The sequence below is a fragment of the Tachyglossus aculeatus genome, chromosome 18, assembly GCF_015852505.1.
Source record: "Tachyglossus aculeatus isolate mTacAcu1 chromosome 18, mTacAcu1.pri, whole genome shotgun sequence".
Taxonomy (NCBI): Eukaryota; Metazoa; Chordata; class Mammalia; order Monotremata; family Tachyglossidae; genus Tachyglossus; species Tachyglossus aculeatus.
The window spans coordinates 36,158,198-36,171,867 of record NC_052083.1 but is presented as its reverse complement, the minus strand read 5'-3'; the positions used below and the strand labels follow the sequence as shown (position 1 = coordinate 36,171,867).

General features: G+C 44.6%; 1 protein-coding gene across 5 annotated transcripts in view; it reads right to left on the bottom strand.

Moving 5' to 3' along the window:
• ST3GAL3 (ST3 beta-galactoside alpha-2,3-sialyltransferase 3) overlaps positions 1 to 13,670 on the bottom strand; it is a 237,255-nt gene that overhangs the window by 152,276 nt on the left and 71,309 nt on the right. For 4 of the 5 annotated variants that reach the window (XM_038760591.1, XM_038760590.1, XM_038760589.1 and 1 more), the window contains exon 3: positions 2,938 to 2,985. The exons of the other annotated variant lie outside the window; for it this stretch is intronic. In XM_038760591.1, coding sequence (XP_038616519.1) covers positions 2,938 to 2,985 — 48 coding nt within the window. The remainder of the gene's footprint in view (positions 1 to 2,937; positions 2,986 to 13,670) is intronic. 5 annotated transcript variants of the gene reach the window in all.

Below are 13,670 nucleotides of genomic sequence, written 5' to 3'. Positions count from 1 at the left end.
CCACTTTTTTTTTAAGTATATGAGCACACAAAAATAATGCGACATAAAGGATGGTAGCAGGCAGCTCTGAAAGTGCTAGAAGTTGGAAATGGCATTCATAGAGAAACCAGAAAATCCAGTCGCTAATTATAAAGATCACTTTGTAAGCCAAAATGATCATCCTTTTTCCTAAAAATCAACACTACAAGTGTCACATTCTTCAGTTTTAACTCCTTCCAATTGTTTGTATATTAGACATCTTCAGGATTAGCTTAAGAGGAAAGCAAGGGGAAATTGATTCAGAACATGAAGAAAACATCTTTCTGATCAATAACCTGATGACTCCTGCATTCTGCACTTGGAGCCAAGACATTTGAGCCATTCACAAACTCCTCTTTTCCTCTGCTCAGGGTTCACCATCAGCGACCCTCGCTGGAGAATGTAAGCTAGAATGTCAACTCCTTGAAGGCAGGGAGCGTGTCTCCCAAGTGCTTCATACAGTGCTCTGCACATAGTAGGTACTCCATAAATACAGTTGATTGATGCAAATGCAGCAGCAAGCGGGCTCAGAATGGCCAGGCTGAATGCCTCTGAAGTTAGTAAGCCAGAGTTTTCTGACGGCAAGCTTGGCTGTTAGGCAAGGCCGCGGGTTTAAGAGGCGCCGCTACTGGGCTGACAGAAGACTGGTGCCATGTTGGAAGGCAGCAAACCAACTTTCTCCAACCTGAGGGAGAGCCAAAAGCTTTCAGTTATAAAAGGCAGTGGACCGAATTTCGCTTCCAAGAGGACTTGGGCACAACAGGTCTTATTCCCTTCGATAAGGACGGACTGAAACTGCAAAGGAGGCACGAATTAACCTTGTGTGGAAAAAACTGTTGGATACGGGACGGGTTGCTCAAAGGCTAATTAATGGCTGTTCACTGTGCGGTCGTCACCGGATTCAGGTCCAACTCCCTAAGGAGCCAGGTCCTGGGGGATCAGTGGTGTTTTTTGATATCTCTGAGGTGGAGGCAAACACCTGACCCTCTGGTTTTATTCAGCTTGCCTACTGTTTCACTCGGGCTCACTGGCCACCTCTGGCCCCGATTGATTGGCACCGTGGTCCCCTTCAGTTCAGCAGGTCTGGGGATTGTGGCAAGCAGGGATCACGGGCTGCATCTGCGACAGGCTTGGGGTTAGTCTGGGGCTGTGGTGGGCGGTCACCTCTACCTCTTAAATCCCCCATCCATCTTTGTATTCTTGAGCGTTGTCAGGCAACACTTTTTATGAGGCCCTTACCAAGTTAGTGAACATCACTTTGGCCCCCACCGTCCAAGAGAAGCAGTGTGGCTTAGTGGATAGAGCACGGACGTGGGAGTCAGAAGGACGTGGGTTCTTATCCCGGCTCACCATCTGTCTGCTGAGCGATCTTGGGCGAGTCACCTCACTTCTCAGTGCCTCAGTTACCTCATTTGGGAAATGTGGATTAAGACTGTGAGCTCCTTGGGGGACAGGGACTATATCCATCTCAGTACTTATACAGTCCCTTGCACTTAGTAAGCACTTAACAAATACCACAATTATTATTATAAATGCAGGTTACCCCACAGACTATCAATCAATTAAGAGTTTACTGTATGAAGAGCACTGCAATAAGCGCTTGGGAGAGTATAATATAGCACTATAATTGACACATTCCCTTCTCACAATGACTTACAGTCTAGAGGACAAGCTTACAGTCTTGAGGAACAGACAAAGGTCCAATTTCCTCTGGGGTGATCTTGCTCTGATCCTTACTGAGGTACAGCTCCAGCCATCTTACATTCCTGCACAACTTTCTTTTTCTTCTTTTCTACAATCAAACTCTTTGAGCCCTTTGAAAAGTGCTAAATAACTCTCCAATCTCAATTTTTCTCAGACTAGTAACCTATTTACAAACTCACCCACCTTACCTGCTGATTCTCTACCACTTACTATCTTGCTCCCACCAATTTATTCACTTGACCAATCTCTCTGACCTGATTGATAGAGGCTGAGCACCCCCTCCATAATTAAAAAATTTTAAATACCTTCTCCAGCCTTGGCTTGGTTCGAGGAGATGAAGCCATTTACCCACAGTATATGAAACAAACACCCATGACCTAATGGAAAGAGCATGGGCCTGGGAATCAGGGGACCTGAGTTCTAATTCCAATTCTGCCACATGCCTGCTGTGTGACTTTGGACAAGTCACTTAACTTCTCTGTGCCTCAGTTTCCTCATCTGTAAAGTGGAGATTCAATATCTGGTCTCCTTCCTACTTAGATTGTGAGCCCTGGGTGGGATAGGGACCGTACCTGACCTGATTATCTTGTATCTTCCCCAGTACTTAGAGTGGCATATTCCTGAAAAGACTGCCTGAATTTATCTAGGTAATGGCAACTCCCATAGCCACAGTCAGGTAGCAAAGGGATTGAGTGTTTTGGGGAGTGGAGGTGGGGGGCGTAAGAGGAATGGGGTAGAGGTGGGAGGTGATGTGTGCTTTTCCTCTGGGCACTCTGAATTCTGCCTCGTTCCACATAAAAAAAATTACAGCTTTTCCCGGAATGGCAGCAAGGGCATTCCTCTCATCCCTCCTAGGAATATCCTTTGGGCACATTCCTGATCCCCCAAGCACTCAACAGTGAGTGCTCTAGAAAAAGTGTTTTTCAGCTAACTCAGAAGGAGTTTAATTTCTTCACTCGAGTTACGGGAGCTGCAACTCCCCTTGACTCACTGGACTTCATGAGCGATGGGAGAGCGTAATTAGAAAATGATATTCTGAGTCCCTCAACAGCATCACAGGCCTTTAAAACCACAGGAATACTCCCCAGCATGGTTAGGCCACAACCTGCCCTACGTCTAAAGTCCTTCATTAGGCTCTGCCTTCCAATATGGCTGTCCAGTCCAACTGAAACAAGCCCTTTGCCAAGAGGATAGAGGAGAGAGGGGAGATTGTACCTGAGCCTAGCGTATGTCCAACGGAGTCAAAGGAAAGAACCACTGAATCTGTAACACAAGAGTACAAGTTCATTTCTTTTTCCTTCTTGTAAATAATGCATGGCTACCCCTCCCTGCCCCATGAAAATGTACATGTGAAAAACAGAATGACACACTGAGTAGCAGCATTTTAGGATCCCACCAAATGCCACCTCCCGTGGGCATGGGCACAGAACCATAAGGCAGAGCGGGTTGGTCATACATACCCATTATAAAATGTCGCTCAGACACTGAGAGGTCCTTCCACAGGTACTGGCTGACTAAATGGTTCAACGGTGTTCCTGAAATTTCCTTTCTTTCAAAAGAAGGTTTTATACATTTTATGTTCTATTAATTCATTCAATCGTATTTATTGAGCGCTTACTGCATGCAGAGCACTGTACTAAGCGCTTGGGAAGTACAAGCTGGCAACATATAGAGACGGTCCCTACCCAACAGCGGGCTCACAGTCTAGACTGGATTATCTAGATTAATAGACAGATTAATCACCTCAGTGAATACTCACTATGCATGTGGAATATTATTATTATCATATACTTTTTAAGCACTTACTACATGCCAACAACTGTTCTAAGCACTACAGAATACAAGTTAATCAGGTTGGACACAGTCCCTGTCCCACATGGGGCTCATAGCCTAAGGAGGGAGTAGGATTGAATCCCCATTTTACAGATGAGGCAACTGAAGTCCAGAGAAGTTAGGTGATTTGCCCATGGTCATGTAGCGGACAGGTGGTGAAGCCAGGATTAGAACCCAGGTCCTCTGACTCTCAGTACCCGTGATATTTACACACTACTTCTCAATTACCATTACATTTACTGGTGGACTCTCAATTCCACAATAAGGGCCACTAATGAGATGAAGTGAAAATGCTTTTTGGGGGGCAAAGGCATGGCTAAATTAAGAGCTGGTTCTTTACAATTTCACTTTGGAGAGAGACAGAGACAACAAGGTAGAAACAATGAGACAGAGAGAGAGAGAGAGAGAGAGAGAGAGAGAGAGAGAGAGAGATGGATAGAGAAAGAATGATATATTCTAAATTGTAAGCTTGTGGACAGGGAAAGTATCTGGTAATTCTGTTGTACTCTCCCAAGCACTTAGTACAATGCTCCACATATAGTAAGTGCTCAATAAATACCACTTCTGTGGCTCAGAAGAGCACAAGTTCAGAGGGATCTGGGAAAGGAATTCATTCATTCAATCGTGTTTATTGAGTGCTTACTGTGTGCAGAGCACAGTACTAAGCGCTTGGGAAGTACAAGTTGGCAACATATAGAGACGGTCCCTACTCAACAACGGGCTCACAGTCTAGAAGTGTAATTCGACATTCATTCATTCATTTATTCAATCGTATTTATTGAGCGCTTACTGTGTGCACAGCACTGTACTAAGCGCTTGGGAAGTACAAGTTGGCAACATATAGAGACAGTCCCTACCCAACAGTGGGCTCACAGTCTAGAAGGGGGAGACAGAGAACAAAACATATTAACAAAATAAAATAAATAGAATATGTACAAATAAAATAAATAGAGTAATAAATACATACAAACACATATACAGGTGCTGTGGGGAGGGGAAGGAGGTAAGGCGGGGGGGGATGGAGGGGAGGGGAGGGGGAGAGGAAGGAGGGGGCTCAGTCTGGGAAGGCCTCCTGGAGGAGGTGAGCTCTCAGCAGGGCCTTGAAGGGAGGAAGAGAGCTAGCTTGGCGGATGTGCGGAGGGAGGGCATTACAGGCCAGGGGGATGACGTGGGCCGGGGGTCGACGGTGGGACAGGCGAGAAGGAGGCACGGTGAGGAGATTAGCAGCAGAGGAGCGGAGGGTGCGGGCTGGGCTGTAGAAGGAGAGAAGGGAGGTGAGGTAGGAGGGGGCGAGGTGATGGACAGCCTTGAAGCTGTGGGTGAGGCGTTTCTGCCTGATGCGTAGGTTGATTGGTAGCCACTGGAGATTTTTGAGGAGGGGAGTAACATGCCCAGAGCGTTTCTGGACAAAGACAATCCAGGCAGTGGCGTGAAGTATGGATTGAAGAGGGGAGAGACAGGAGAATGGGAGATCGGAGAGGAGGCTGATACAGTAATCCAGATGGGATAGGATGAGACACGTCTGGACCACATGCCTGGGCTAAATGTACCCCAGCAAAATGCTCTAGGTTTGAGCACACTCAGACTTCCATAAAGTGGCATGTTTGACACTATGACATTACATTGCGTGTCCAGCCTAATGCATGCAGCATCACATGTGTTTCAGTGCCTGGTCTCCATGATGGTTGTCAGTGACCACCCTACTTGCATTCCTCCCCGCAACCCTGAGTAAAGACCAACCTGCTCATGTTTGCACTTGGCTAGAAAATCAATCAATCGATGGTACTTACTGAGCACTTACTATTTATAGAGCCCTGTACTAAGAGCTTGGATGAGGTACAGTACAACAGAGTTAGCAGAGATGTTCCCTACCCACAACGAGTGTCCAGTGTAGAGGTAATAAACCGGATTGAACTTGACCTCCACAATATCTGGCTCCATTTGGGCCAGGCCGTGATTCAAAGAGTGCCAGGATCATTTGGTCAAGGAATTCCCTGGGCCTACAGGATTTTACTACATGCCTAATTGGTCCAGGAAACTGCCTGATTGACAGTTCACCTCAGTCTCTTGCATGGTCTAGTGGATAAAACACCGGCCTGAGTGTCTGAAGGATCACGGTTCTAATCCTGCCTCTGCCACTTGTCTGCAATGTGCCCTTGGGCAAGTCATTTAACTCCTCTGTGCTTCTGTTACCTTATCTGTAAAAGGGGATTAAGATTGTGAGCCCCATGTGGGATAGCCACTGTGTCCAACTTGATTAGCTTGTACCTACCCCAGTGCTTAATACAGTGCCTGGCACATAGTAAACGTTTAACGAATACCATAAAAAAATTCCCTCCTTCCCTCTCATGAAGAAACTGAAACATGTTCCTTTTGACATTTTTTGCATTCATGATTAACTATTTTGTGGCCCTCTAGATCCCCACAGCAGTATTCTTCAATTTGAGATCCAGGCACCTCCAGAAGGTCCCAAACTGATTGAGCCCAGAAACGAAAAGAGTATCTCACAAAGGTATACAAACTTCCCATTCCTCTTAATGAGCCTTTTTATAAGACAAATGATGTCCCCAGAAGCACTAAGGAAAACCACAAATATATTCAGGAGGGAAACTCACTCAGGAGCGGATGCTCGCTTTCTCTCTCTCTCTCCCCCCGCCCCCCACCACCATCCCAGGCCAATTTGGAAAATGCTACCCAAGGGTATTAAATAACCTATTAAAGAGTCATTTTGAATCATCTGGTAAGAAGGGCCCGCTCTTATTTACTACAAAATTGTCAGAATTGCTTTTTTTTTTCCTTCCCCTCTAGGGACAATTATTTCTCCCTTATCACATTCGCACTTTTCCACCTTGTTAACATCTCTGGCTTTGTCCTTTCCTCCCCAGCACCCCACTCCACTCCCACCCTGAACTAATTCTGCCACAGAAATCCCAGACTATACTTTTGAACGTGCTTTTTTTCCATCCCTACAAAAATGGTAATTTACTGGCAAGTCAATTCAGAGTTCCACCTCATTAGCACACATATGGGCCGGCTACGTGTCCTACAGCACCAACAATAAACCTCAGTGTCCAGACACGCAATATTCTTTACTAAAGTTCCTGAAGGAAACGCGAAAAACAGTGGAGGGGAAGAGGGTTTCAACACATAGGTGGGTAAAAATTAGGAATGGTGTTTAAGTCTTATTCGCTCTGACAGAAAACTGCAGGACGGAGAGGAATGGGAAGAGGAAGAAATCTGCTGAACCTAAACTTATCCAAGAAAAGTGAAAACCCAACAGACACACAATTACAAAGGAAATGGTTTAAAATCAAGCAAAAGTATCGAGCAAAATATTCATACTCCCCATACTTCAAGAATAAGTAGGGAGCGATGCCCAATATTTCTGAATAATAATAATAATAATAATGATAATAATGGCATTTGTTAAGCGGTCACTACGTGCCAAGCACTGTTCAAAGCACTGGGGGGGATACAAGGTGATCAGGTTGTCCCACGTGGGGCTCACAGTCTTAATCCCCATTTTACAGATGAGGTAACTGAGGCACAGAGAAATTAAATGACTTGCCCAAAGTCACACAGCTGACAATTGGCGGGGCCGGGATTTGAACCCGTGACCTCTGCCTCCAAAGCCCGAGCTCTTTCCACTGAGCCACGCTGCTTCTCTGCTACGGCTCTATCGAAGTCAATCAATAGGATGTATTGAACTCCTGTGTTTACCGGCTGGACTGAGCACTGGGGACTGTACCCTCAGAGAGCTTACTATTGCAGCGTATGTAGTCGCACTTTGTGAAACCCCCAATTCCACTCAATGCATCAAAGAGCTATGTGATGGGATTTGTCCCCTCTAATTATTCATAAAATGTTCTAGGAGCTGTAGAAGAGGTAGGTAAACTGCAAATCTAAATAGGGCATTCTCCTGGCGGAAAGACTTTTAACATTTTAACATTTAACTTTTTAACACTAGAGGAAACAGTGTTGCCTAATGGAGAGAGCACAGGCCTGGGAGTCGGAAGGACCTGGGTTCTAATCCCGGCTCCGCCACTTTTCTGCTGTGTGACCTTGGGCAAGTCACTTAACGTCTCTTGTCTCAGTTCCCTCATCTGTAAAATGGGGATTAAGACTGTGAGCCCCATGTGGAACATGGACTGCGTCCAATTTGATTAGCGTGTATCTCTCCCAGGGTTTAATACAGTGTCTGGAACATAGAAAAAAACTTAACAAATACTACTCAAAAAATTTAGAATTCGAGACAGGTATATTGGTGGAAGAGGTTGGGAAATGGGACCGCAGGAAGGAAATGGGAAGGTGGAGGGAGGGAAGGAGTGTCAGCTTCTTACAAGCTTCTTACAGCTTCTACAAGCTCTGAGTGTGCAAAGGATATTAGTGGATTTGACCAGCTGAAGAGAAAGAACTGGCCTCCAGGAGTCTTTCAAGAACGCCAACTATTTTAGCTCTTGGGAGTCACAGGCTATTTTGTTCCTTTTGATGGGAGGACAGGGAGAAGGAAGAATAAAATTATTAGGTCAGGGTCAGCAACAGGAGAGTTGACATCATATTAAGGAACTGAATACTGTAGTTTAGTGTACTCTGAAGACAACTAGTATTTGGCTTAGCTAGCAGAGAATGTGAATGTGGTATCAAGGGCTCTTCAGATACTGGAGATTGACTCCTGAGAGGTAACGGGGACAATATCAATCAATGGTGCTATTGAGCACTTCATTCATTCATTCAATCATATTTATTGAGCGCTTACTGTGTGCAGAGCACTGTACTAAGCGCTTGGATGTGTGCAGAGCACTGAACTAAGCACTTGGGAGAGTACAACATAATACACAGACACATTCCCTGCCCACGAGTTTATAGTCTATAGGGGGAGAGGCATTAATATCAATAAATTACAAATATTTACATAAGAACTGTGAGGCCGGGGGCGGGTGGTGAATAAAGGGAGCAAGTCAGGGCGATGCAGAAGGGAGTGGGAGAAAAGGAAATGAGGGCTTAGTCAGGGAAGGCCTCTTCGAAGAAATATGCCTTCAATAATGCTTTGAAGGTGGGGAGAGTAATTGTCTGTCAGATATGAAGAGGGAGGACACGCCAGGCCAGAGGCAGCATGTGGGCAAGAGGCTGGTGGCAAAATAGATGAGATTTAGGCACAGGGAGAGGTTTAGCAGTACAGGAGCTGTGTGTGGGCTGGGCTGTAGTAGGAGAGTAGAAAAGTGAAGTAGGAGGGGACAAGGTGATTGAGTGTTTTAAAGTTGATTGTACGGATTTCTGTTTGATGTGAAGGTGGATGGGCAACCACTAAGGGACCTTGAGGAGCAGGGAAACATGGACTGAACATTTTTGTAGAAAAATGATTCAGACAGCAGAGTGAAGTATGGACTGGAGCAGGAAGAGATAGGAGGCAGGGAGGTCAGCATGGAGACTGATACAGTAGTCACGGCAGAGATGGAATAAATGCTTGGATTAACGTAGTAGCAGCTTGGACGGAGAGGAAAGGGTGGATTTTAGCGATGTTGTAAAGGTTGAACATTAGTGTCAATTATATTGTCAAGATAACTGGGGATACCATTATACAAGCAACTTTACTGAGAAAAGAGCTGGGAGCTGGGCTGAAGAGCTAAATCTTGTATCTACTCCAGCGCTTAGAACAGTGCCTGGCACATAGTAAGTGCTTAGTAAATGCCATAATTATTATTTCATTGTTATTAATATTAATAATTAAAATGTTAGTAGTAGTTTTCAAGAGGTCTCCGAGATACAACTCTTGCAATATCATTGGAAAAAACTGTACAACAGTCACCTTTGCAATCCCATTCGAATCACGCACACTAACCACTTCTCTGTTCATCTCTTGAACACGCTAAAAAAACAGTTTAGCTACAGGACGGAGAAAACAAAGGTGAAACCTGTCTTTTGTCCCCATTATTGGAAGCATCCTTGTCAGAAGAAGAAGGATTTCTGGGTTCTAATAATTTGACTTCTCATTCACCCTTCTGAGTAAAAAAAAAAAAGGGAGGGCTAAGGAAGGAAAACTGAGCCCCTGACCCCCAAACAGTATAGTTTAAAGAGTTCAAGCAAAGGTTGCCCCTTGTTCCCCGCAATCAAAACTAATTCCTCCAATTCCTTTGGAGGCTGGCTGCCCACATTTTAACAACACTTGGTTGTTGGCATGAATAATTTTGGTCAAAAATTCATCGGAACGCCACAGGGTGGCAGAGCTGTGCTACGCCCCTCCGCCTCTTCCTCAGAGTAAAGAGGTCTGGAAAAATGCTGGAAAAATGCTCCATGAAATCAAATATTTAACAGGATTAAAAAACAATTCCAAGACCACCAGCCCTGGGATTAAGTAGCAACTGGCCAAACAGAATTTGGGAGATGGTTTACGCCCTACAGTTCCTTACTCTGTTAGGTGTAAGATTTACACTTTACAGACCAAATGTGTTGTGGTTGATTTTTGGTCTTACTATTAACAGTATTTTTTAAAAAGTGTTGATTTTCACAGCAGCACTTCTGATTAGAACTTACTTCACGCAGCACGTTCTTTTGGATTTTAACTTCAACTTGGAAACACAGCCATTGATAACTCCATAGGCTGTTCTTAGATGGCAGGTTTTGTTCCGGCTTTGACACGTAGCTAAGCACCGTGGGAGTGATGGGTCACACAAATCTTTAGCATCCCTCTGTAACCCTACGGCTTAAGGCTAGGAAGTTAAATCAATCAATCAATCGTATTTATTGAGCGCTTACTGTGTGCAGAGCACTGTACTAAGCGCTTGGGAAGTACAAGTTGGCAACATACAGAGACAGTCCCTACCCAACAGTGGGCTCACAGTCTAGAAGGGGGAGACAGGAACAAAACCAAACATACCAACAGAATAAAATAGAATAGATATGTACAAGTAAAATAGAGTAATAAATATGTACAAACATATATACATAAAAGCCACGCAGCTTTTCTTCCAAGGCCTCATGACCCCAAATCTCACCCTACACCTATGAAGAGTGGGAGGAAGATTCAATCGTATTTATTGTGCACTTACCGTGTGCAGAGCACTGTACTAAGCGCTTAGCAAGATGAGGAGGAAAGGAAGAGGGGCAGAGTGAAAACAGAACGAAAGAGGAAATAAATGGGGACAGAGGAAAAAATTCAAAGCAACGGACTCCAAAGTTTAAAAAAAATTCTTCTTGGTGCTGGGTGTCAGGGAAGGGGAATTAAAGGAAAATAGTTCAGGCAAGCAACTGGTAAAAGACTAGACTCTAGACGGTAAACTCCTTATGGATTAGGAATGTGTCTACCAACTCTGTTGTCTTGTACTCTCCCAGGCGCTTAGTACAGGGCTCTGCACATTCACTCATTCATTCATTCAATCGTATTTATTGAGTGCTTACTGTGTGCAGAGCACTGTACTAAGCACTTGAGAAGTACAAGTGGGCAACATATAGAGACGGTCCCTACCCAACAGCGGGCTCACAGTCTAGAAGGGGGAGACAGACAACAAAACAAAACATTATTAACAAAATAAAATAAATAGAATAGATATGTACAAGTAAAATAGAGTAATAAATATGTACAAACATATATACATATATACAGGTGCTGTGGGGAGGGGAAGGAGGTAAGGTGGGGGATGGGGAGGGGGAGGAGGGGGAGAGGAAGGAGGGGGCTCAGTCTGGGAAGGCCTCCTGGAGGAGGTGAGCTCTAAGGCAGATTGACTGAAGGGATTTTGACCCAAGGGGTCGAGTGCACGGTCTATATCCGCATTGAGGGCCACAACCCTGAACTTTCCTTCCAAACTGGGCATTTTTTTAAAAAAAAAATGGTATTTGTTAAGTGCTTGAGCTGAGGAGTGAAAGGGAAAACTAATGGCTTGACTAAATTATCCCAAAATTATCTTAAGTGTTCACTGGGGCATAACTGGCTGGGCAAAGGAAAAACTTCCGTCTTGGACCTTGATTTTATATTTTTATATTATCAATTTAGATCTATAGCAATCAATCAATGGTATTTGAGTGCCAAGTACTGTACTAAGCACAAAGAGGAGAGCACAACAGAGGAAAGACCCATGACCCCACTAGATTATGAGTTTCTCGAGGGCAAGGAGCATGTCTTTCCTTTTCTTAATAATATTTAAGTGCTTACTATGTGCCAGGCGCTACCCAGTCCCACATGAAATTCACAGTCTTAATCCCCATTTTACAGATAAAGTACTGAGGCACAGAGAAGCGGAGTGACTTGCCCAAGGTCACAGAGCTGACAAGTGGCGGAGCTGGAATCAGAATCTAGGACTTCTGACTCCCAGGATCATGCTCTATCCATTAAGCCAGGCTGCTTCTAATTATTGTTTCTGTTGTACTCTCCTGAGTGCTTAATACAATACTCAGAAGGCACTCAAATTGACTGAGTGATTAGATTATAAGCATCTTAAGGGTGAAGGTGGTCTCTTTTCCTTTTTCTGTATTTCCCCCGAGCAGCTTGTACAGTACAGTGGTTTGGTCACCAAGGACACTCAATCTAAATGATTGCTACCGATAGGGCTGAAGCCTTACTAATTCCATTAAAAACTATCTGGCCACCAATCATTACCCTTCTGAGGATGCCCCAGTACTGGAGTGTGGCTCAGTGAAAAGGGCCCCGGCTTTGGAGTCAGAGGTCATGGGTTCAAATCCAGCTCCGCCAATTTTCAGCTGTGAGACTTTGGGCAAGTCACTTAACTTCTCTGCGCCTCAGTTACCTCATCTGTAAAATAGGGATTAAGACTGTGAGCCCCTCGTGGGACAACCTTGTAACCTCCCCGGCACTTAGAACAGTGCTTTGCACATAGTAAGCACTTAATAAATGCCATCATTATTATTACTGCAATGTGACTTGCACCTTATTCCTACATACCGTTCAGAAAACTTCTGGAAAATTTCACTGCAAAACCAACCGAGCTATTGATAACAACAACAGTCTTTGTTAAACGCTCACTACGTGTCAAGCACTCTTCTAAACCCTGGGGTAGATACGAGTTAAGCGGGTTGGAAATAATCCCTGTCCCACGTGAGGCTCACAGTCAAAGTTGGGGGAGAACAAGCTTTGAATCCCCGTTATACAGTTGAGGAAATTGAGGCACAGAGAAGTTAAGTGACTTTCTAAAGTCGCACAGCAGGCAATTGGCAGAGCTGGGATTAGAATCCAGACCCTCTGAATCCCAGGCCCGGGCTTTTTCCATTAAACCATGCTGCTTCCCATGCTGTTCAATGGACTCTATTGAGCACCTACTCTGGAACATTATAATAACTATTTGGGGAATACAACAGAAGTTAAAAAAAAGTGTCTGCAATGAAGGAATTTGCAATCTAATGGGGGAAAATAACTTCAAAATGGTTTATAGATGGGAGGAAGAAGAAATCAAAATGAGGTTGGAGGCCTCTAGAATTAAGAGATGCAGGAAAATCATTACTCCACCACACCCATATACGGATTCTGTCTTTGGGGCTGCTTTGTATTTTGAATCAGCAGGCAACAATTGGAAAATCTAGGGACTTATGGCTAAGCTGTTGAGAACATTTGGCTTGCATCTTTAAAATCAACAGGGTGCCCCTACAGATGCAGGGCAATTGCCTTGACCAATGGAAACCAAACGGAATTGAGGTAATAGTCTGACATCTCCAGAAACAAAAAAGTCCTCTACAGAAAACACATTTTAGCCATAAACCAACTCTCCATCTCAGAAGAAGGACACTCGCTACGAGAGACTGTGTGCTGTTTTGGAAGTAGTCCTGTAAAAATGGCCAAACAAAAACTATTAGACCTGAGGGAGTAGTTGGGATTTAATAACAGAGGTTTAAGGCCGCCTGGCCCTATATCACATATCACTGGAGAAAAACACTCCACAGACCAGGCCAAACTGAGTACTCGATTGCACTGTAACTCCCACAGCCAGTGGTGCAGCCCAGCTTATTTCTATTTCTAGCCGTACAGATTGAAAAATCAGGTTGCTCTCGCCAAGCACAAGACATGTCCTACATTCTAGTTACTCTCGGCCACACGACCCAGAAACCACATCCTGGTCCACGGCCTGCCCGGTTGGTTTGACCCCTTTGCTTATACTCTTCTGCTGGGGAGA